Source organism: Musca autumnalis, unplaced genomic scaffold, assembly GCF_047663935.1.
Source record: "Musca autumnalis isolate F117 unplaced genomic scaffold, ASM4766393v1 scaffold_4, whole genome shotgun sequence".
Taxonomy (NCBI): Eukaryota; Metazoa; Arthropoda; class Insecta; order Diptera; family Muscidae; genus Musca; species Musca autumnalis.
Window position 1 is genome coordinate 81,349,787 of NW_027411977.1, and position 25,472 is coordinate 81,375,258.

General features: G+C 32.4%; 1 protein-coding gene across 4 annotated transcripts in view; it reads left to right on the top strand.

Moving 5' to 3' along the window:
- Nucleotides 1-25,472, top strand: part of LOC141403710 (proton-coupled amino acid transporter-like protein acs) — a 135,752-nt gene that overhangs the window by 88,563 nt on the left and 21,717 nt on the right. For 2 of the 4 annotated variants that reach the window (XM_073986535.1, XM_073986537.1), the window contains exon 2: nucleotides 25,328-25,410. In XM_073986535.1, coding sequence (XP_073842636.1) covers nucleotides 25,328-25,410 — 83 coding nt within the window. Of the gene's footprint in view, nucleotides 1-17,103; nucleotides 17,968-25,327; nucleotides 25,411-25,472 lie in introns of those variants that run through there. The other 2 variants (XM_073986534.1, XM_073986538.1) reach the window with 2 other exon arrangements.

A 25,472-nucleotide genomic window follows, 5' to 3' on the forward strand; every position in this document is an offset into this window, starting at 1 on the left:
AAAGGAGTAGCTTCGGTATAATCTTTCAAAGGATCTTCCAAGAGATCCTAAAATGCACTTAAACAAAAACGTTAAATTTTTGTGAGGAAGCTACCCTAAGGAAAAATAATATGGAGAATATCGCTTTAAACAGGACCACAATGAACAGAATCGGTATACATTTCCAAAGGATCTTCGGACAGACCCTAAACTGCACTTAAACAAAAATGTTGAATTTTTGTGAGGAAGGTACCCTAAGGAGAAGATCGATATCCAAAGTTTTGACCAAATTTGTTGCCCCGTTCAAGAGATTTCGTGTATACTATTTTAGGGACATTTTTTAAATATTATGGGAAGTACCGGAAATTGTTACCCATCTTGGAACTGAAAGTAAGTTTGAACAAAACATGACGAAATTTTGGACCAAATCAGTTGATCTGGTCGAGAGGTATAGTGCACTCCAGCGACTAGATGTGGTGCTATAGAGGTTTTTTACACCTTTCGGGCTGTTTTCTCAAGTAGTATGTATTTGGCCCTGAAAAAACCTTTGCTGTCGTAATTGAGGCAGATAACACTGTGCAACATTTTATGGGTGATCTTATGTAAACAATTCGAACTGAGGATTTTTTGACAGTACAGACCCAAACGACAAGAAACCCTAGTTGGGTTTTGTTGTGTCAGATCCACCTCGGATTTTATGGCCCCATCTAAACATGGTTAAATATTGAGCTTTTAAAGAAATTCGGGGCTATATCTCTGAAACCAATGCGAATCTTCTTCTGACCTCTGAAGCAAATTTGTAGGTTAGGACAAGAATAAAATATTTGGAGAATCAATGAACACGAAAAACTACATTTATTGCCTCTAATTTCAAAATATATGCAAAAATGCCACAATTTGTATACATTTCGCACCGTATCTCCAAAACCGTTAATTTTCTCTTAATGGTTTCTTTTGGAAAAATATTCGGAATGTAATACACAACTCTTCGGAACATGTCATTGTTGTAAAATGCCTTTATCACGTTGTTTTGAGTATGTGGAATCCGAAACACGGGAATAAACTGTTGGTGTGAACTGTGTTTGAAATACGTGTTGTGAAAGATATGATGCACAATACCGCTGAAACAAGTGAAGTAAGCATTTTGGAGTTTCAGAACGTTCTAAAGAATTAATGAGAACTTTATTTGGAAGATTTTTGCAAAAGGTTACTTGGTTCAACTCCCAATAGTTTAGCGGATACGGCCCAGAATTTTAGCAATTATATAAAATTTTCTATATTTTATAGATTTTGATGCCCTAGATGGAGTTTTTCTTATGTGGTTTTTTCAAAAGATAAGTTCTGCCAATTTAGGGCTACAATATCGCTAAAGACAGCAAGGCCAAATTCCTATTCGTTTTTGAGATAAAGGCCTGATAAATGCAAAAAAGTGTAGATTTAGCCCAGTTTAGATGACAGGACAAAACCCTACTAGGGTTTTTATAGACTAAATATGTACTTTAGAAAAATGCATACTAGAAGTTGTTTGCATTTTCAGTGTTGCATAGTGTAATGCAAGTTGCTTCAACAAAAGTCAAAAATATTTGAAAGCAGGTCTTAAAGTGAACTTCTCCGAAAGTTTGTACCCGAAGGAGTGGACAAATATACTCCATATTCGACACTGATCTATACCTGGTAGATATATTAGGATGTGTAAAGAATGAACCAAATCGTTCACTGCCATCAAGAGTTATCGTGCGCAAAATTTTTTTTCGAACAAATTTGAACTTTTGTTTAATTTTTGTTTTTGAACTAAGTTTGGACAAATTATTACAAAGGCCAAATTTTGGACCGAATCGGCAGATCCGTTCGAGAGTTACCTTGCGCTCCAACCACTAGTCAGGAGAGTCATAGGGGTTTCTTGTAACTTTTCAGGCTATTTTCTCAGGAAGTGTGGATTTGCCCCTGATGAAACTTGTACAGTCGTATAGGGGACAGTGAATACAAGTTGCTACAAAAAAATCAAAGCGATTCGAGAGCAGGTCCTAAACTGAACATTTCCGAAATTTTGTGTGGGAGGTACCCGAAGGAGTGGGCCGATTGAGTCCATATTAGAACCTCATCTAATGCTGGTAGAAATTTCACAATGTGCAAATAATGGACCAGCCGATTTGGTCACCCTTCAAGAGTTATCGTGTGTACAAATTTTCCGAACATTTCCGAAATTTTATGGGGGAGGTACCGGAAGGAGTGGACCGTTATAACCCATCTTCTAACTTAAATCGGTTGATCCGTTCGAGAGTTATCGTGCGCTCCAGCCACACAGACAGATAGACGGACGGACATAGCTAAATAAACTCCAAATTGTCTGAAACGGATTTCGTCCGAACATACTTGGGGTCTAAAATCATTATTTCGATGGGGCACATTTTGTTTGTATGAAACTGTATAGATCACGGCGCTCTTGAATCAAATTTAAATGGAAGGTGCTTACACCTGGGAAGTTTTTGCGGATTCTGAAACTACAATGTTCATAGATGAGAAATATAAAAAAAAAAACATCGCCGGAGCGCTTTTTAAATAAATCGCGAATCAAGTTGAAATTTTAAGGGGTTGTTTAGGTTTTCACGATTTTGCTTAGAAACCGCAAGTCATATCAAAATGAGACTGAAGAAAATGTTGTAGCTGTGAAAATTCTCTACAAGATTGACCTTTACGGTATCGTCATAGGTTTTACCATTTTTGAGATATTGAAGTTCAAATTGGGACAATTCACTGACTGTATCGCCCCCTTATAAAACAATGTCATGAAGTGTGCGCCTTAACTACCTTTTAATGAAAACCGCTTACACAGGGAAGTTTTTGAAAATTCTGATCGCGATCAAAATTCACTTTTTTAGGTGTTTTTTAGGTTTTCACGATTTTGCTTGGAAACCGCAAGTCCAATCGAAATGGAGCTAAAGAAAATGTTGTAGCTGTGAAAATTCTCTACAGGATTGACGTTTATGATTTGTTCTCAGGCTGTACCATTTTTGAGATAAAGAAGCTCAGTTTACATTTTTAGGTTTTTTGTTAGGTTTTCGCGATTTTGCTTGAATACGGCAAGTCTTATCGGCATGGGTCCTGAGAAAATCTTAAAGCTGTGAAAATTCTCTACAAGACTGGCTTATGTAATTTTTCTTAGGTTGTACCATTTTTTAGATATATAAGTTTAAGTTGGGAAATTGCAGTCATGACATTGTTTTATAAGGAGACGATACATAATTGAATTGAATTTGAATTGTCCCAATTTCAACTTCTATATTTCAAAAGTTGTAAAACCTACGAAAATATCATTAAGGTCAAGCTTGTAGAGAATTTTGATAGCTACAACATTTTCTTTATTCCAATTTTGATAGGACTGCGGTTTCCAACCAAAATCGCAAAAACCTAAACAACCCCTAAAAATGTCAACTTGAATCGCGATTTATTTAAAAAGCGCTCCGGCGAAAAAACTTCCTAGATGTAAGCACCTTCCACTTAAATTTGATTCAAGAGCACCGTGATATACGTATGATGAGGGTATAAAAAAATGAAAATGTTCACAAAAATATTTTAAAGTGGTTTGTGTGTGACCTCTTCTTTCAATATTTAAAAAGTAAACTTTTTTTAGTCATTAATTAGAAAAACTTAATTCATTCCTTCTACAGTACAAACATTTTTGAGAAAAAAAAAATCGAAAACTCAATACTCTACTATATATACTCGAAGAGAAAAAATATGTTATAAAGCAAATATTGTTGTCATAACCATATACATATTTTGCATAACATGTGTTTGTTTTATGCCCTCAAAACATAATTCCAGTGACACTATAAAAATATAGTGTAATAATTCCAGTTTCTGAGTACAGATTTTTATTTATTATTTGTCGGCGATGCCAAAATAGAATTGTCTTTCAATTTCCTCTTTTGTTACATTCATTTTGTATGCTAGTGTAAATGTTTAGACAAAAATGTAAATAAAATCTTTCTCCCTCTCTCTTTCTGTCTGACATTTAGTAATCTTGCAAGTCTTAAAGTCATTAAAATATTATTCGCCATCACTCAGAATGAAGAAAAATGTCAAGGCCATCATAAAAATGCACAAACCAGAAAGAAAAAGCGCAACCAGCCACAGATCGTTTTATTTTCATTTTTACTTTTTCTTTGCTTGTAAAACGTTTGGTTTTAACGTTTTTTTTCTTGCATTTGGAAATGTGTGGGTTGGTTAAATGGTTGAATGTAAATAGCAGAGGGTAAACTAAAGAAATAAACATTCACACAAATCATTGTTAAAAGTTTATGTAAAATGACAATAGTGCAACAAATACACAAATAAACAATGTGGCTGCTAGATAAATATTTGTCTAATTAGAAAATATTTAATTGTCTAGTGGAATAAAGATTGACGTATGACAATTGGGGAAAATATAATACTTATACGCTATGTGTGGTTATAAGATATGCATTTGAAACTATTGTTAGTAGATGTTGCTGGATGTTGTTTTTTTAATAAAAAAATTTGTGATAGTTCCTAATTTACAAGTATTTTTTTCTTGATATATTATCGGTTTCTTTAAGATTTTATTAAAGTAAACCCACATGTATTTTTTGTTTTGTACCTCAAAATATTTCGGTTAATTTAATGACTAATTGACTAAAAAATATAAATTGAAAAAAAAACTGTATGTACATTTGCGAGTAACCCTTTTAAGCAAACGAAATCATTTCCTTTAACTTATCTATGATAAAAATAATTCAATTATGTATGTATATTGTCTATATTTATAAATTTAATTAGAAATATTACGCATTTCCCATTTATTAACAATACGTCATTCGATATAGATTCTTATCATTCATTGGTTATCAGATCACTTTATCGTCGTCACCATTATAGTCATCACTTTAGCCTATAGTATGTACGTGTGTACTTTATAACTGATAAAATTTTATTTTATGTTGCAATAACATATCATCATCCACTGCAACAATTCTATTAAACAAATGTAAATTTAAGCTAATTCAGCTGATCGGATCAGATTTTAGTTTCTTCATTGTTAAACTGCATTTGATTGAAAAATTTAATTTCTGGCTATCGTTGCAAATTGTGAATTTCCTCAATTTAAATCGCAAAAAAGTGCAACAGACCCAGAACAAAACAAAATAGAAATCTTTTGCTTGCGCTCACACTATGCAGTGGTAGGTAGATATGGCACTTTGTTATTATTTACATTGTGACATTTTTGTTGTTGGTAGTCGGTTTTTTTTCACATGTTCATGTATATCGTGCATGTACCCAATGTACCGCCATGTCGCCAGCATAATAGGCACCATTGTGACCATTGTGTTCTTGTTATCGTTTGGCTTGATGTATTTTCACCGTGGGTGGAAATTGGTGTGGTATTTATTTGATAGGTTACAAAAGGGTGCCATGGGATTTCATGTCTCATTTGCGACTTTGTTAGTAGCCTTTTTAAAAAGGTACCTACGGTGCACAGTAGTTGCGTAAAGCAACAAATATTGCAAAAACGTATGGCTAGAAATGTCATATTTATATAAGGTAGATGCATGAATTACAACAACAAATAAATTTACAAAAACAAGAATGTCAAAGAAAATACTGAATAATAGGATCGTTCTAAAATATTCCCAGGAAAAACATACAGGCATGTCACAGATTCCGATCGGAATGGTTTCAATTCCGTAATTTCATTTCGATCGTTTTTGTTTTAGCTTCTTCAGATTCCGATCGATTTTGTAAAATCGGAAAACTTCATTATTTAGTATAAATAGGAAATTAAATGTAAATTTGTTAACAAAACAACATTCTTATTATTTCTGAGTGTTTTTAGAGTGTTTTAAAGTGGCTAATGTAAAAAAAAATAAAAATACAATTCCGTTTGCAAAATCAAAGATGGTTTCATTCCGAAAAATTCTTCGTTTTTCGTTTTCTGAAGAAGCTAAATACGGAATTAATTCCACTTTCGATCGGAATTCGTTTCTGTGACATGCCTGATAAAAACATTTTGAAAATCCTCTAAAATATCACAAATTTGAATAAAAATGTAAATATAATGCATTCAGAACTGTAATAGGTAATTTTTATTACACGTTTACGATGAAAAGAAGTATTTTATGGTAGCAAATTTCGAAGCTTCAAATTTCATGAGTAGACCCTATTAAATTTTGAAAACCAAATTTACAAAAAAAGTAAAAATACAGCTGATTGTCACTTCTTACTTACTTACTTAGCTGGCCCATTACAGCACATTTGTTCCATAGACCGAACTAAGAAAAGATCTACAATTCTCTCTGTTTAGTGCTTCGCTTCCTGGAATACCGCGCCTTGTCATCTTTTCATCCACTTGTTTGCCCCATCTATTCTTTGGCCTGCCAATTCTGCGAACACCGCCATGTGGCCCGAATTTATACGCTTTTTTAGCGGGTTCATCATCGCTCATACTTATTATATGGCCTAGCCAACGCAATCGCTGCAATCACAGCTCATGGTTCATACGACGTCGATATTCACCGCCGACGCAGATTAGTCCGTAGATCTTCCGAAGAATTTTTCTCTCAAACACGCCAAACACTGCCTGATCTGCTTGCGCAAGTATCCAGGCTTCAGAACCATACATCAGCACGGGTAGTATAAGTGTTTTGTAAAGCGTTATTTTTGTTTGACGAGTTGTGGCTTTGTTTTTGAAGTGTTTACTTAAGCCAAAGTAGCATCTGTTGGCCAATACAATTCTTCTTTTTATTTCACAACTGATGCCGTTTGCTGTGTTTACGGCGGTGCTGAGGTATACGAAGTCTTTTACTACCTCAAAATTATAGGAACCAACTTCAACAGTTGGTCCGATCTCAATGGAAGCATTGCGCGTCGACACCATCAATTTGGTCTTCTCGTCGCTTACCGCCAGACCCACTTTAGCAGATTCTCCTTCGACATTCATAAAGGTATCGGTTACTTCTTTTACTGATCGTCCCATGATGTCTATATCATCAGCATAAGCAAGTAACATGTGGCTATTGGTGTAGATTGTGCCACTTCTTTTGACCTTTTCTAACAGGATGTTAAAAAGATCACACGAAAGGCTGTCTCCTTGCCTGAAACCTCTTTTGGTACAAAACTCTTCGGAGAGGTTCTTTCCTATTTTAACTGAAGATCTTGTGTCAGTTAGAGTCATTTTACAAAGCCGAATGAGACATGGCTTGGAATACCTTTGAACGTAGCGGGCTGTCGAAGACTGCTTAATAATCGACAAAAAGGCGGTAGGTGTCGATCTGCATCTCTTGGGTCTTCTCCAGGATTTACCGCAGGGTAAATATCTGGTCAATGGTGGACTTGCCAGGTCTAAAACCGCATTGGTATCGTCCAATTATTTCGTCGACCTTGGTCCTTAGTCGTTCGTACAATATTCCTGACACTATCTTATAGGCGATAGGGAGAAGACTTATGCCGATATAGTTGGAGCATAAAGTCTTATCTCCTTTCTTATGGACGGGACACAGAATGCTCAGGTTCCAATCGTCGGGTACGCGTTCTTCCTGCCAGATGGAGCTAACTAGCTGATGAATACACCTTATCAGCGTGTCGCCTCCGGTTTTAAACAGCTCTACTGGTAGGCCATCAGCTCCTGCTGCCTTATTATTCTTCAGCCGGTTTATTGCTGTCTTCACCTCATCTTGGCCGGGTGGTATACATTCAATACCATCTTCTGGGATTGGATCTGTGGTATCTTAGTCAATTTCGCTACTATTGGATACCAACAGTTTGGAAAAATGCTCTTTCCATATCTTTAGCACACTATCTGTATCAGTTACCAGATTACCTTGCTGGTCTCTACAGGAGGATGTGCCAGTTCCAAAGCCATCAGTTTAATGTTTCACTCTTTGGTAGAATTTTCGGACTTCATTCTGGTTCCTGTACATCTCGATTTTTTCACACTCCTACTTTTCCATCTCTCTCTTTTTCCTGCGGAAAAGACGTTTCTCCTCTCTCCTTTTCTCACGATACCTCACTCGTGCGCTACGCGTTGCTACTGATTGTAAATTAGCCCTATATGCCGCATTTTTCTCTTCGGTAACAGCACGACACTCCTGGTCATACCATGGATTCCTAGGTGGAGGTCTCTGGTATCCAAGTACTGATTTTGCGGCTGTTTGCATGGAGTGGGCAATGCTTTGCCATTGTCCTGATATGTTATCGGGACGAGGAGTGCTTTGATTAAGCAGTTGGGCCTGTTGAGTGGATTATGCTCTGGCTATCTGTTGTGATTGCAGCTTACCGATGTCCAACATCCGTGTTGTATCTGTTCGTGCTTTATTTGCAACGTTTAGACGGGTACGTACCTTTGCACTTCCATCACAGCGTGATCAATTTGTATTCTTGTTCTTTGGTGACAACCAATTGCCCTTATGAATATCGAGATGCTTAAATCTGGTACTGCTAACTACCGTGTTTTTTGCAGCTGCAAAGTCTATCAGCCTCATACCATTGTCAGATGTTTCACTGTGGAGACTGTATTTCCCGAATGTTGGGCCAAAGATATTCTCCTTTCCAATTTTGGCATTAAAATCGCCTAGTATAATTTTAATGTCATGGGCAGGGCAACGGTCATAAGTTTCTTCTAAGCGCTCGTAAAATATATCTGTCGTCTTTTCGTCCTTGTCTTCAGTGTTAGCACGAGCGCAAATAAAGCTGATTTTAAAAATTTTGCTTTTAATCGAATTGCAGGTAGTCTTTCATTCACTGGGGCGAAGCTGGAGACCAGATGTTTTAACCAGATGTTTTACAATGCGTAAACTGCACCTTCCCTATAAATAGTGCGATTCGCAGATCATGGTCCTTAAAACGTTTGCGGGGTTCGTCAACTTTAGAGGGGTTTGTTTTTCTTTTCTTTCGTTTTTTCATAGTAGGCTGTTTTTTTCTAGGGGAGGGTGAACGCGAGGCACATGTTAGCTCACTACCTTTAACGGGTGTTAAAGGCAGTTTCCCAGGTGACACCACGGGGAGGTCAGTGAATTGAGATGAATTTTCTCGTAGAGAATTCTATTTTTAGTTTTTGTTAAAATTTTTAGTAAAAAAAAAAAAAAAAAATAAATAAATAAATAAGTTGGAAAATTCTTGTCAACAGAAGAGGATGGAAGAAGGTTTTAGAATCATAAAATAAGAAACAACAATATATTTCCCTGATGATGACTATCGAAGATAGTCGAAATATTGGAAAAATAAACAAACAATAAAAAACAAAAATTTATCTGTTTTTTATTTATGACCTCAAGCCAAACGAATAGAAGAAGAAAAAAATAAATAAATAAAAAAATAAACAAATAAATAAATAAATAAACAAATAAATAAATAAATAAATAAATAAATAAATAAATAAATAAATAAATAAATAAATAAATAAATAAATAAATAAATAAATAAATAAATAAATAAATAAATAAATAAATAAATAAATAAATAAATAAATAAATAAATAAATAAATAAATAAATAAATAAATAAATAAATAAATAAATAAATAAATAAATAAATAAATAAATAAATAAATAAATAAATAAATAAATAAATAAATGAATAAATAAATAAATAAATAAATAAATAAATAAATAAATAAATAAATAAATAAATAAATAAATAAATAAATAAATAAATAAATAAATAAATAAATAAATAAATAAATAAATAAATAAATAAATAAATAAATAAATAAATAAATAAATAAATAAATAAATAAATAAATAAAAAAATAAATAAATAAATAAATAAATAAATAAATAAATAAATAAATAAATAAATAAATAAATAAATAAATAAATAAATAAATAAATAAATAAATAAATAAATAAATAAATAAATAAATAAATAAATAAATAAATAAATAAATAAATAAATAAATAAATAAATAAATAAATAAATAAATAAATAAATAAATAAATAAATAAATAAATAAATAAATAAATAAATAAATAAATAAATAAATAAATAAATAAATAAATAAATAAATAAATAAATAAATAAATAAATAAATAAATAAATAAATAAATAAATAAATAAATAAATAAATAAATAAATAAATAAATAAATAAATAAATAAATAAATAAATAAATAAATAAATAAATAAATAAATAAATAAATAAATAAATAAATAAATAAATAAATAAATAACACCCCCACTAAGCATATACACTAGGGCTATGACTTTTTTATAACCTCATATCCCTGTATGATTATTAAATATGATTTTTGATGAGTTTTTACCCAATATTAGATAAAATCTTAATTATAAGGTGATTCGATAAAAAATCTTCCGCACAAAATCATTTGAAAATCTTTATTTATCAGCTTTTTGGAAAATTTCTTGAAGTAACAGATATATAAAGCCATATGATATAATCATTAAATATACATACATATCATGTATATCATTTAATATCATATGTAATTATTATTTCATATATAATATCAATTAAAAGTGGTTCGTGTGTTATCTTTTTTTAATATTTCAGTAATTAATGGGAAAAAGTTCATTCATTCTTGCTACAGGAAATCATTTGAAAAAAAGTCAAATAGCCATAACTCTAATGTACATACATATGTAAAATAACAAATTGTATGACGTCTGTAACCTCCGCTTTTAACCTATGTAGCTATTTATATTTATTTTGGCTTAATTTAATGTAGATGTTAGACCATTTTATTTTGTTTCATTGTTGATGCAAATGGGTTGTCACATCTTTAGTCAATGTTTTTAGTTTAGTTTCAGACTATTTTAAAAAGCAATGATAAATTGATTGTAGACGCCAATTACTGACGTTAATATGACAACATGTTTGTTGCTCTTTTGTTATTGTTTTCAACATTTTCCCTATTTATTTTATAATCTGTTTTTACATCTATTTTGTTTTGTAAATTTTATTGCCAAAACACAAATTGCAGAAACAAAATTACATAGCACATATTTAAACGTTCAACAGGGTGTATCGAGAACGATGTCAAGTAACTTAACAAAATAAATTTGTAATTTTTTTTCAGATTCTCAGTTCCTTAAGTCCTATAGAAAAATGTTCAATGAAAATTTTCATAAACTATTTTACATTTTTACAGAAATTTATTTTATTTTTTATTTATTTGAAATTTTTATTCTAACAAAAATTTACAATAAAATTTTATAAAAAAATAGCACTAGCATCTAAGGCTATCGTCCAATTTTCATAGAAAAAAAAATCCAGACTCTACTCGGTGGTTGCAATGAAGTATCGAAATAAAAATGTACTTTTTTCTGATTGTTCATGCCTTAAAGAATCAATTTAATGTAAATTGACACAAATGAAATTACAAATATGGACTTACCGAAATCTTGCATTTATTTTGCCACACTCTGTATTGAACATATACATTATATATTGTATTGATGTATGCAGTTATTTAACGTTTTCATTTGTTACTTATTTCTTCAACGTTATCATCATGTATTGCAGTGTGATAATCATGACTATTAGATGACGTCCGCTGTCGAGGATTTAGTGGGAATTTCCATAGAAGATTGCCAAATTTTTTGGTATTTTGTTTTAAAATAGAAATTTTAAATGTATGAGGGAGGATAGTAAATGTCTATAGTATAGGGTTTTTAGGTCTCTCAATAGAAATTATATACATATTTTAACAATAAAAACAAAAAACGCAATTGGGATATTTGTTGAATTTGAAGTATAACTTTTAATTAGTCTGCTTGAATAATTTACGGATATTCCACTCACTACTCACTCAATCACTTTGAATCCGTTAAATTATCCTATGTATAATAAAAAAAATATTTTTACGAACACTGAAGTATGCACATAAATACATTATGTGTTTATATGGAAGAACATAATTGAATATTTTAGTCCCACTTAGTAAATATAATTCATTTGTTATTGAGTTAAATAAGTAGTACAATGTAATATATTGTTTGTTACGAGGGCCGCTTTTAGAAATATCGTAATACATTTGAGGTAATATGAAGTCGCTCTTGTAATGCAGTATGGTCACGATTTGATACAAACGTTGTACATCCGAATTAAAAACAAAACTTCTACGCAGTACACGTGTGAATATTTTAAATAGCCGCCTAATAATGGAACGTCTAGATTTTAGGTTTTTTTAAGATATTAGCTATTTTTTTGACGGAACTAGTGGTCACAAAACCTCACAATAAAAAATATAAATAAATAAATAAATAAATAAATAAATAAATAAATAAATAAATAAATAAATAAATAAATAAATAAATAAATAAATAAATAAATAAATAAATAAATAAATAAATAAATAAATAAATAAATAAATAAATAAATAAATAAATAAATAAATAAATAAATAAATAAATAAATAAGTAAATAAATAAATAAATAAATAAATAAATAAATAAATAAATAAATAAGTAAATAAATAAATAAATAAATAAATAAATAAATAAATAAATAAATAAATAAATAAATAAATAAATAAATAAATAAATAAATAAATAAATAAATAAATAAATAAATAAATAAATAAATAAATAAATAAATAAATAAATAAATAAATAAATAAATAAATAAATAAATAAATAAATAAATAAATAAATAAATAAATAAATAAATAAATAAATAAATAAATAAATAAATAAATAAATAAATAAATAAATAAATAATTAAATAAATAAATAAATAAATAAATAAATAAATAAATAAATAAATAAATAAATAAATAAATAAATAAATAAATAAATAAATAAATAAATAAGGCCCCTTAAAATGGTACCACCGATTTCAGTTTTAAGTTTTTTTTATTTAAGGCAAGATTGTCCTTCGACATTTGTTGCTCCCAGTGGTTAAAAGTGTCTCCATCCGAAATTGTGAACATAGGTCCAGGTTGTGTTACCATATAACGCTACAGCTGATTTCAGGTATTTTAAAGTTTTTACCTGACCTAATTACGTATTTGGGGTTCCCAATTTAAAAAAAAAACATATCCACTGAAATTGTGGGCATTTGTACTTTCGTAATAGAAAAAATATTCCAATTATGGTCAATTTCTGTTTTTATTCGAAGAAATATGTCAGAGACTATCCTCTTTCAGCCCATACATATACATCTATACACCCTATTATGAAAAAAATATATATCTGTTCAAAAGTAACAGCCCAGCAAATTTTGAAGGAAGGGGTTCCATGCGGTGACGTGATTTCATGGCATCTTTTGCATTGGTTCATACGAAGTCGTGAAAGATCCGATCTTGTCATTAGCATTTAAACCAATGCAAAGGAAGTCGTCAAAGATCCGATGTTTTCATCAGCATTTGAAACCATGAAAAGGAAATCGTGAACGATCCGATCTTTTCATCAGCATTTAAACCCATTCCACCGATCCAATAGAGATGAATTTTGTGTTTTTTATGTATAATTTTTTTTCTAAATATATACGATTAATTATTTACAATAGGTTTGATGTTGTCAAAGACTCGAAATCACAACCAACGTTGTTAAAACACTCGTCGTAATGATAATGTCATTGCAAAGGGTTGGTGAAAATGACATGCCATAGCATTGGTGGAAATGACATGCTAAAGCATTGGTGAAAATGACATGTCAAAGCATTGGTGTAAATGACATGCTTTGGATCCAAAAATGAATAGCATTTTTTGGGGTCCACGCTCATATAAAGTTCATCGATGAAGATGCTAAAAAGATGACATGCCAGATCACTTACACCCATGATTGAATGGCATCTTTGGCATCGAACATTTTGCTGGAAGAATGTTCGCAGATGCTTTTTTAATTTTTTACCGCAGTCAGCTCTTGTGGTCCTGATTGCTATGAAGATGCGTTTTCTCGCTGGGAAGTTGATACTTCTTGAGATAATAAGCCTTAAACTTATATATGTATATACCATACTACTTCCAAGAACCAAACACCTGTAATGCGTCATTTGTCGAAGAAACAGAGTAATTGATTGTGTAGTTCGTATACAAAACTTCCACATTACTTCAGTGTAAATGCAACATATAAGATGTGTTCCATTACTTACCTGAGGTTACCATTTTTACCATTTGTTACCATTTTTAACCTGCAAGCGTTTTTTAACCCCAAAAAGTGGTAAAACTGGCAGAAATTTTTAAGAGAGTGAGAGAGAGCACATATGCCTTTCTCTTCTACCACAGGCTACCAGACAAATTTCTGCAGGTAAAAAAATGGTAGAACTGATTTTCGACTTTTGTTTGACGATTATTTCACAATGAAGAAAAAATTGACGAAAAACAGAAGAAAAAGTCGAACGTTGGCAAAACTAAATTAAAAACTGTGAAATAAAAGACGAAAGTTTGTTTTTAAAGTTCTTTTTGACAATGCTACCAGATCTACCATTTCTCCGTTCCTTTACTTTTCTGTAAAAATGTTCGTAAAAGAAAAAATATTCCATTTATGTTCAATTTCTGGTTTTTTATTCGAACAAATATGTCAGAGACTATCCTCTTTCAGCCCATACATACATAACTTTACACCCTATTGTGCAAATAAGTTTATCTGTTCAAAAGTTACAGAATGCTCGCAGATGCTTTTTTAATTTTTTACCGCAGTCAGTTCTTGTGGTCCTGATTGCTATGAAGATGCGTTGTTTCGCTGGGAAGTTGATACTTCTTGAGATAATAAGCCTTAAACTTATTTTTATACCATACGACTACCAACAAGGACCAAACGCCTTTAACGTGTCAGTTGTCGAAGAAACAGAGTAAATGATTGTATAGTTCGCATACAAAATTTCCACAGTGTAAATGCAACGTATAAGCTGTGTTCCTTTACTTACCTGAGGTTACCATTTTTACCATTTGTTACCATTTTTAACCTACAAAGCGTTTCTTAACCCCAAAAAGTGGTAAAACTGGCAGAAATTTTTAAGAGAGTGAGAGAGGAGAGAGCATATATGCCTTTCTCTTCTACCACAGGCTACCAGACAAATTTCTGCAGGTAAAAAATGGTAGAACTGATTTTTCGACTATTGTTTGACGATTATTTCACAATGAAGAAAAAATGGACGAAAAACAGAAGAAAAAGTCGAACGTTGGCAAAACTAAATTAAAAACTGTGAAATAAATGACGAACATTTGGTTTTTTTTAAGTTTTTTGACAATGCTACCAGATCTACAATTTTTCCGTTCGTTTACTTTTCTGGAAAAAATGTTCGTGAGAGAGAAATTTTGACCAATTTTGACTCTTTTCTCTTTTACCACTTTTACCATTAAACAAGTAAAGGAACAAAGCTATAATAATTACAGCTAATAAAGTTAAATAGTTCACGAACATACTAGTTCAATTGAACGATTTAGTGAAAAGAGCTGTCGATATGGCTGATTATAGTTTAGTGAGCACCGACTAAAAGATCAACGAAGGAACAATTGAAAAACAAACGATCTACCCAGCATAAACAAATCTTACTAAATAATTGGGTTTTATAGTACTTTTTGGTAGTCTGAACTACTTACAAAACTCCCTACTAACCCATTATTAAACAAGTGCTTGGCGCACTAATTACTAGTTATTCTATGACCACTAGAAGTTAAAAAATAAGCTAAAAAATTCTATTTTGAGAACAGTTGATGTGGTTTTTGTTTTCAATGTAAACACACTTCATATTTTTATTTGATTTTATTTTATTTCGCTCTGTGCTGGATTTGATCATGTGAACTTCGGATTTGTAGGCGAACACACTCGGCCCCGTGTACGAACAATAAGGGTTGTTTAAACGCTAACATGTAGTACACCACTATCTGTTCTTCACGTGTCGACGGTGAGCGTTGGGTCGTAACTACTTACAAAACCCCCTACTAACCCATTATTTTAACAATGGCATGGCGCACTGAATTATTAGTTATTCTACGACCACTAGAAGTTGAAAAATAAGCTAAAAAATCTACTTTTGAAACAGTTGAGGTGGAATTTGTTTTCAATGTCAACACACTTCATATTTTTATTTGATTTTATTTTTTTCGCTCTCTGCTGGATTTGATCAAGCTAACTTCGGATTTGTAGCCGAACACACTCGGCCCCGTGTACGAACATTAAGGGTTGTTTAAACGCTAACATGTAGTACACCACACACAACCCTAGGATTTGTAGTCGGACACACACGCTCTGTGCCACCGTACACATATTTTAGTAAGGAGTAATATAAGTAGTTATTTTTGTTCACATTACTTTGTAATGGGTTACATAATGACTAACGGATCCTAATTTTTGCTGGGTAGTTTTGCACTTCATTCACGTATGCATAATGCGATGCCAACGTCTGTCTTAACTGATTCCTTTGTAAAGGAAAATAGTTTTGGGGGAGGAATCCTTTTATGTCGATAAGGAAAATGAAAAAGAGACACGCACACATACAACTTGTTTCTTGTTTTGGAGTAGTTTAATAGGACGTGGAATAGTCCGCTACCTATCAACATTGGTGGGTTTTAAAGGGTTTTTATTCAAGTGGCCGGAGTGTGATCTCTCCGTGAAATGCTTGGGCCCAGTCCTGTGCCGAGTCTTACATTTAGATTTTAAATGTAAAAAATTATAGATAATTACATCTCCTTGAAGTTGATAGGGGATTTTTGCTTTGCTGTCATAGGCTAAGACAGAACAAACCGATATTTCGCCAGTTTAAAATAATCATTTATTTTTGGTTTTTTTAATATTTGGAAACAAATTTAGAACATTCATTGAGAAGTATAAAAACTTTTTTACCCACACCTCGTATTGGATTTTGGACTAAACGAGATTTTCGCATCAATTACATTAAATTCAATGTAATCATTTTGTTTGCTCTCCTAATTCTCAAAAAAGATTTAAATGAATTTTTCCTTTTAAAAAAAATATATTAAAATTGCTCACTTAAAATTTGCAATGTTATTAGACAAATGTGGTCCGCTCAACCAAATAGTAGCCCGTATGGTGAGATTTTTTTTTGCGCAACTCTTCACCTATCCCACCCAATCCCAGATGATAGTTATGATATACATATATATGTATGTACATACATGTAAGTCTTTTGCAGGGGTGGACAATTTAAATGAATTTTTTTTATATTGTTTTTGTTGTCACATTTTTTTGTTGTCACATTTTGTACCCTCTTCTATTAGATGTTTATATCTCCTGAACGACCAAAAAAGAAAGCAAACCAAAAATGTTGTGCACTAAATTGCACGATGATGGCGGTGAATAAAATTTGTTTTTACACTCTCGTTCAATGATCAGTTGAGGTCAGATGATCCGGAAGACAAGATCTTTGAAACGCTTTACTAACTAAAATAATACAACGAAAAGCAAACGTGAAAACAAAAACAACAACCACTTCACAAAATATTCCCCAATGAGAATTTGCCCAGCAGGAAAATCCAACAACAAAAACAAGAAATATCAAAATTAATAATTCGTTTGCATAGTTTTGTTCTCTGTTGTGATTTCATTCAGTACGCGGACAAATTGCTTGGTTTAGCCAATTTGTGTGGTTTTTTTGATTTTATACGATACGCGTTGATCTTGCGGTGATTACTAACCCTCGTCGACGGCGTTAGTTTAAAATCAAGTGATCGGTTGTCTGGAAAAATATTATAGAGGCGGATATATGTCGCATAGTAGTCAACAGCATTATTTAAGCAACGTAGGTGCCCTGAAAATTCTTCAAGCTGAACTCGTCAAAACCACCTCTACCTCCATTAGCGAAACAACATATCGCCGGCAACGTTACCACCAAACATCTCCAGGACGAAGATTGCGAATTGCAATCGTTTGCGGATGCGATACGAAAACATAACCTTAGTACACCGATAAATCGGGCACGTGAAACAAGGCTGTCATCGGCTGCCCTTAGGCGTCATCAATTGAAAATGTCCTTGAAAAAGGGTGGACCACCACCGGCTCCCTCGGCAGGAGCATCGGGAGTACAAATTTCTATGTTGTCTCAACCAACAAATGTTAGTGTAAAAAATAAATTTGCGACAAAGAAAAATAACGGTGAAGTGTAACAAAATTCACAACACAAAGAAAAGAAAAATATTTCATTCTTCATTATGATGACTATGAACAAAGTGAAATTTTCATTTGATGTTTTTTTGTTTTTTGAATTTGCTCTCAAGTGTTGGGATATTTTGTGTACGAATGATGCTCGTGGTGTTGATTTAATATAAAAATAACATTTTATTGAATTCGATTAAACGCAATTTAATCAAATGAATTCAAGGTTCAAGAAATTGAAAATTCGAAAAAAAGGTTTTTTTTGAAAAATCGGAAAGAATTTCGAATTAATAACTTATATGAATGCATGTGTCACTGTCCACTGAATGTTTGGGTGAATTTTAGTGAACTAATTTTTTTTAGTATAGACTCAATGGTTAATTCCATTTTAAATAAAAAAAATTTAAGAAACTGAATATTCGCTGAGCGAAAGTTTTCGTTACAATTTCTATACATACATACATACATACATACATACATATGTAGCTATGTACTACCAATATGCATTGAAGTGATCAATTTTATCTTGAGTCCTTTATTTTCACACAATTGCCATGTCAGCAACAGTATTTGACAAACAAGTCTCGTGAAAATGGTTTTGCCTGCATCTAATATATTCGCACAATTTCCGTTTTTCCTCTTTGGCTCTTTTGTTTGATTTTTCGTTAGAAAACGTTTTTATTGTTTGTTGCTAAAAAAACTGTCACAATGTGCTTGTGTGCTTGTTTGCAAAAAATGCCTTTTTCAATGAACTTGAAACAGATGTTGATCAAGTTCAAAATCACTACAAAAGAAATCACACACATACATCCACACCTTGCAAAAGGTAATAATCGGTTCAGTATGAATGAAAGAAAATTGTTTTGCGATTAAATCAAATTTGTATAACATTATGACGTTATACATAATTGGCCTAAATAAATATTTTCAAATATTTCAATGGAGGTAAATGGCAAATAAACAAAATTGAAGATACAAGGTATATGAAAATTGTGACGTATGCATATAAACAATTGTTAAACACATGCAAAAATATATGTACATATGTAAGTACCCAACAACGTACATAAACAATATCAACAATTATTTGTTTATAGTACCTAAACAAAATCGTATCATTGAAATGATATATGGCTACCCATTCAAAATATAAACAAATCATGAAAGTTTCGTTTTGGAATTGAAGGAGTGGCGGTAATTTTGGAGGCTATGGAATTAAGTTTGGAACAAATTGGAAAAAAATGTCATGACATTTCTATGGTTATATTCTGATGATATTCTTTACATTGTAGGAGAAAAAAGGACATCTTCGAACACTAAATGCCAAATTGCACACGGACAAAAAAATGCAAGAAACAAAATATATGTTTGGGTGCAAACAAATAATGTTTGCTGGGGTTATGACTTTTTGACATATTTTCTCAAAAATGAAATGAATGAATGAACTTTTGCCTATTAATGCCTAAAATAACATTCATTCCATTTTATTTTTAAAAAGGTTCCGCACAAAACATTTGGAAAAAAAATTGAAAAAAATACTATGAAATGAAAAAAAAACATCTCAAAAAATTATTTCCTTTTGCAAGAATGAAAAAGAATTAATGACTAAAATAACTTTTATTCTATTTATATATTAAACCAGGAAGGAAAGGATCAAATATATAATACCCCACACCACTGTGAATATGTAAAATATATATGGGAGCTAAATCCAAATCAGAACAGATTTCGATATTATTTTCACATTTATTTGTAGACTAAATTCCGTCACATAGTCCAAATTTCATCAAAATTGGACATATATAGCGTGTTTCGTGCATCAAATACCTCAAATCGGCCGAAAATATATATGGCAGCTATATTCAAATTTGAACCGATTTCGATATGATTTGGCACAGTTATTTCTAGACTAACCACCGTCACACATACCAAATTTCATTGAAATCGGACAAATTTAGCGTGTTTCGTGTATCAAATACCTAAAAACTGCCTAAAATATATATGAGAGCTATATCCAAATCTGAACCGATTTCGATATAATTTGGCACACTTATTTCTAGGCCAAATCCCGGCAACATTCACAATTTTATTGAAATCGGAAATATATAGCGCGTTTCGTGAATCAAATACCTAAAATCGGCCGAGATAATATATGGGAGCTATATCCACATTTGAACCGATTTCTATATAATTTGGCACACTTATTTCTAGACTAAATACCGTCGTACATTCCGAATTTAATTGAAATCGGACATATATAGCGTGTTTCGTGCACCAAATACCTAAAATCGACCGAGATTATATATGGGAGCTATATCCAAATTTGAACCGATTTCTATATAATTTGGCACACTTATTTCTAGACTAAATACCATTGTACATTCCAAATTTCATTGAAATCGGACATATACAGTGTGTTTCGTGCACGGAATGCCTTAAATCGGGCGAAGATATATATGGGGACTATATCCAAATCTGTACCGATTTTTACCAAAATAAATAGCGCTCGTCCTTTTGCCAAAAAAACTATCTTCCCCAATTTTCATGCGAATCGGACAATAAATGCGGCCTGTACTTTGTTTACAAAAATACATGGACAGACGGACAGACGGACAGGCGGACAGACAGACGGACATGCGTAAATCGACTCAGAAAGTGATTCTATGTACATCCCCAAAAGGAACTATGGGTCTATCTCGTTTTCTTTTGCATGTTACAAACTAAAGCACAAAGACATAATACTCCTTACCACAAGGTGGTGTAGGGTATAAAAAGGTCCCGCACAAACCACTTTTAATTTTTATGATATATGAAATTAAGTTATATATAATATAAAATGATGCATATGTTATAATACGATTATAACATTAGTGAGAAACAAACGGTTATATGATTTTGGTTATGTTGCGTGCCCCTATACCCCGTTTTCAGTTAAAAACTTGCTTACAGTGACTTCAAAAAATTGTCAAAATTTCCGAAAAATAAAAGCTTTTTGTGTGGAAGCTTTTTTATCTAATCACTTTATAATTAAAATTTTATGTAGTCTTAGGCAAAAGCTCATCAAAATATCATACCGGGATATGAGTTTGTAAAAAACGTCATAACCCTAATATTTGCATCCAAACTTATGTTAAGTTAGGGACTGTTGCAAACAAATATATGTTTGGGTCCAAACTTATATTTTGATTGCTGAATTTTTTTCTCCGTGCAGTAGTATTTTTTACCACATTAAACTCCAAGTGCCAAACTACATCCAATTTGGGCTGAAAACGTAGAAAAGAAAACTTCAAAATATATAAAATCAGGCGGTCCACAATTTTGGAGGAAAACTTTTTTGACCGCCGCTAAATGCCAGTTTGGTCAGGAAATGTAAATAAAACTTAAAAGTAGTTTAATCGAGCGATACCGTTAAATGGGGCCTATACCAAAACGTGGATCGGTATAGCCCATATTCGAACTTGACCCGCCTGCAAACAAAACACGAATATTTGCAAAATTTTAGCGTCCATTTCTGAACGATTTCGGAATAATGTCGTAGGAATATCTAAGGAAAACAATTTTCTCTGACCTATTTTTCTTTGTTATGTTTTTTTTTTTTGGAAAATTTTAATTTCGAACGTTCTAATGATTTTCACTGTTGTTATCATTTCGCAGTTATAGCAGAACAATGTAAACTTTGTGTACGAATATGTTGAGTCTATCAGCACAAGCTTGAATAATCGACATATTTTTACTACGATAACAAATTTTCCTTTATGTTGTCGAAAAAAAAAATAGTAAAAATTAGTAGATTCTTGCAGTACTGGAACAGACCATATATATAAAATATTTTAAAAAAATGTATATGCGAATTTTATAATCAATCACTTTGTATTTCGACAACAAACTAAAATGAAACCCACCCTTTGTTTTTCGACAACAAACTAAAATGAAACCCACCCTTTGTTCTTAGTTGTAAGATACATACACAAAAGCTCTGTTCCAGAACTAAAAAGTTTTTACAATTTTTACCACTTTTACACATATTGCGTTCCGTACACAAAATTTTTATGGAAATCGTTTACGACTTTTACAACTTTTACGACTTTTACCACTTTATAAAGTACGGGAACAGGCCAAAAGTAACGGTATACCGGCAGTGTCAGTGGTGGTTGTTGTGAGAAGTCATACTGAAATCGCAAAACAAAAACGAAACGTGAAATTTACTACCGACATTCGCTCAGAATACGGAATGAAATCTGAACGAATTCCCCTTCGAAAAATCGTTAGAAATCGGAACAAAATCTGAACGATTTTGCTTCCGAAATTGTTCAGATGTGTCGGACATCCAACATTTGGTTCGTTGGAAGGTAACCAATTGACTCTCTCTATGCATTACCCGCAGCTGCTTTTATACTAGTTCCAGGGTTACGAAAAGTAGTTTTTTTTTTTTTATTTGGGAGTTAATAATCGCAGTTGTAACCTTTTCGCTTATTTTTGTAAGAAATCTGACAATTAGTACCCTTCGCAATTTTAAGAATTCGATTTTGTGTTAGTACGGCTCAGAACTAGTTCTGATCTAAATAATTTGCGACAATTGAAAATTTCATTGCTAGTGGGTCCTGTGGCACGAGTTGTATAAGTATTGTATAACTTGCACGGTTGCTTCAGGATCTTCTTCATGCTCTTGGGTAGTCCTTCAGAGCTAAGAAATAAATGAACAATTTTTACGCAACCTGTTCCGGATTTCAGGCATCAGAATTCACGCAAAAAGAGTCACAATGGCACGAGAGTTCCACGATTAATTGCAGATGTTTGGGATCTGCTTAAACTTTACATAAGGTATGCCACTCCTTTTTGTCAAGTGACGGAAGAGAAACTTTATGTCGTCTTTCCTTCCTTAATCTTAGTTTCACCATTGGTAAAGGCTGGTTTCTTTTGAGAATAATTGCTCATAAAATCCTGTATCGGCAACAATCATCACCATTGATCCCACAAGTTGAATATATCTAACAGATTCTGGAGTCCTTCTGTGATTGTTTGAACTTTCCTTCTGTTAACTTGAGTGGAGTCAACTTAATTTCTATAGATTCATTCGTTAGGAATGTGAACTGATATTCAACGCTCGCTAGGTGTTTGTCCTTAACGTGACAGTTAAAGCTTGCTTACCAAGTAATCCTTCGCCCGAGCAACGGCCTTGTGCACCCTTTCTTTAGGCCCGTGGAAGCGCCCTTTCAGAAAGGGTCCATAGAAGCACCCTGTCTTTCAGAAAGGGTCCATGAAAGCACCCTTTCTTTCCGAAAGGGTCCATAGAAACACCCTTTCTCTCATTAAAGGCCCGTGGAAGCACCCTCTCTTTCTGCATTGCTGACTGACATGAAGTTGGACTGTTGGCACACAGTTACAGCTTTGTGGAACGACAGCTTTGAGTTTATGATAAAGCATCACAAATGCCTGTTGGATTATGCTTCCTTTTGCTCGTTGATTCTGTATTGTCATCCTCCTGGCACATTTATTCGCCTTTTTCTTTTGTGGTGTCAAATAGTTCTTTCAACGAATCAAAGTTTTGTTTTTTTTTCACCCCATCTACTTTTCCAGAGGTTTGTTATGACCTACAGTACCATGTGCGGAGGGTATTATAAGTTGGTTTTGGCCCAAAAATTTCTAACACATCAGAATATGGATCGTAGACCTATGGATCTGGCTATGTTGGTCCGTCCGTATGTCTATCTACACCTTGTAAGCACGACGTTTTTGGGGTTGATGGGGGTCCCAGAGAGGAAGAAGCCTATTGATTTTGTTGATCTTAGGATAATATTCAGGGGTCGGAATGGGAAAAAAGCTTATGTGAAGAAAAGTCAAAGTTTTATTCATAGGCGAATATCTCTGCTTCTAGTAGGGGTAAACAAAAGCGAAGTTTTTTAGTGGAAGAAGAAAAGATCACCTTTATAGTGATGACGGGGATATCGGAATGGTCAAACACTAACAATATAGAAAAAAGGAATTTTATTTCCATGGCAGATATCTCCGCTTCTGTTGCACAAGCCGTGTAATCACGAAGTTTTTGGAGATGATGGGGGCCCCAGAGGGGAAGATCTTAGGATAATATTCAGGGGTTTGTTGATCTTAGGATAATATTCAAGGGTCGGAATGGGCAAACAACTTATGTGGAGAAAAGTTAACGTGTTATTCATGTGCGAATATCTCCGCTTTTAGTAGGTGTATCCAAAAACGAATCTTTTTAGTGGAAGAAGGAAAAATCACATTTATAGTAATGACGGGGATATTGGAATCGTCAAACACTACCAATAAAGAAAAAAAGGAATTTTATTTCCACACAAGGGGAGAACCAATACCAACTGTTTTAGTGATGGTAGCCCAATAAAAAGTTATTGCAACAGACGGTAAACTATACCAATTTTAATATTTTGAAAGTGTTATTTTTAATGAAAATGGGTGCCACCGTGGTGCAATGGTATGCACACCCGTCTTGCACTCAGAAGGTCTGCGATTCTATTCCCAGGCCAGGCAGCATCAAAATGTTCAACATTTCGTGACGATCGGACGGACACAAATAGCTTGATTGTTTTATCTCTTCGTGTTATGAGAAGTGGTATACCGCAAGGGGTGCGTTAAAAAGTTCCAAAATGTCTATTTCACAAAATTTGGCATGTAGGGTATCAGATAGTCCTACAACAGAACAATTAGTTGCTTTGTTTAACATATTGCAGAAAAAAAGTAAACACCGAAAAAAATTGAACAGTAAAAAATTTCCAAATACGCAATTTTATGATGAACTACTTGAGAGCAACAATAAAAACAACCAAACCATTTTACGCCAATTAAAATGTACACAACTTTTTGTAAAAATGTCGATTTGAAAATTTTGTTTTGCTTTCTTCGACAACATACTCTTACATACATATACATATGTACATAAATGTATTTATATATTGTTCTATGGTGATGTTGGTACATCGTAAAGTGAAATATTTTTTTTTTTTTTTCAATTAAATATTGTTGTTTTTTTTTTGGGTATGAGACTCGTTGATTTTTCTTTGGCATGTGATATTAATACATTTTCGAGATGGTGCGTGTCTAAGTGGTTGGTTGATACCTTCTTATTTGGGTGGCGGGCAACAAAATACCCACAAAAAAGAAAAGAAACAAAGAAAAAACACAAAATTCAATTAAAATCTATTATGCATCTTTTATTATTCTACAATGTGTATTTGCTTTTTATGTATTTTTATTTTGTTGATTTTTTTTTGGCAAAATCAAAAAACAAATGAAATTGATTTTGAATTCTTTTTTTTCAACCCCTTTCAAATTTATTTGCAGAAAATACCGACAGTTACGGCGGGCTATGATAACGAGAAGCATAACGGCTCAAGGAGTAATAACGCGTCCGTAAATCAAACAAAGTATGTTTTAAATTTTTTTCTTCATATTGTTATAGTTTATCTTAAAACAAAACAATTATTTA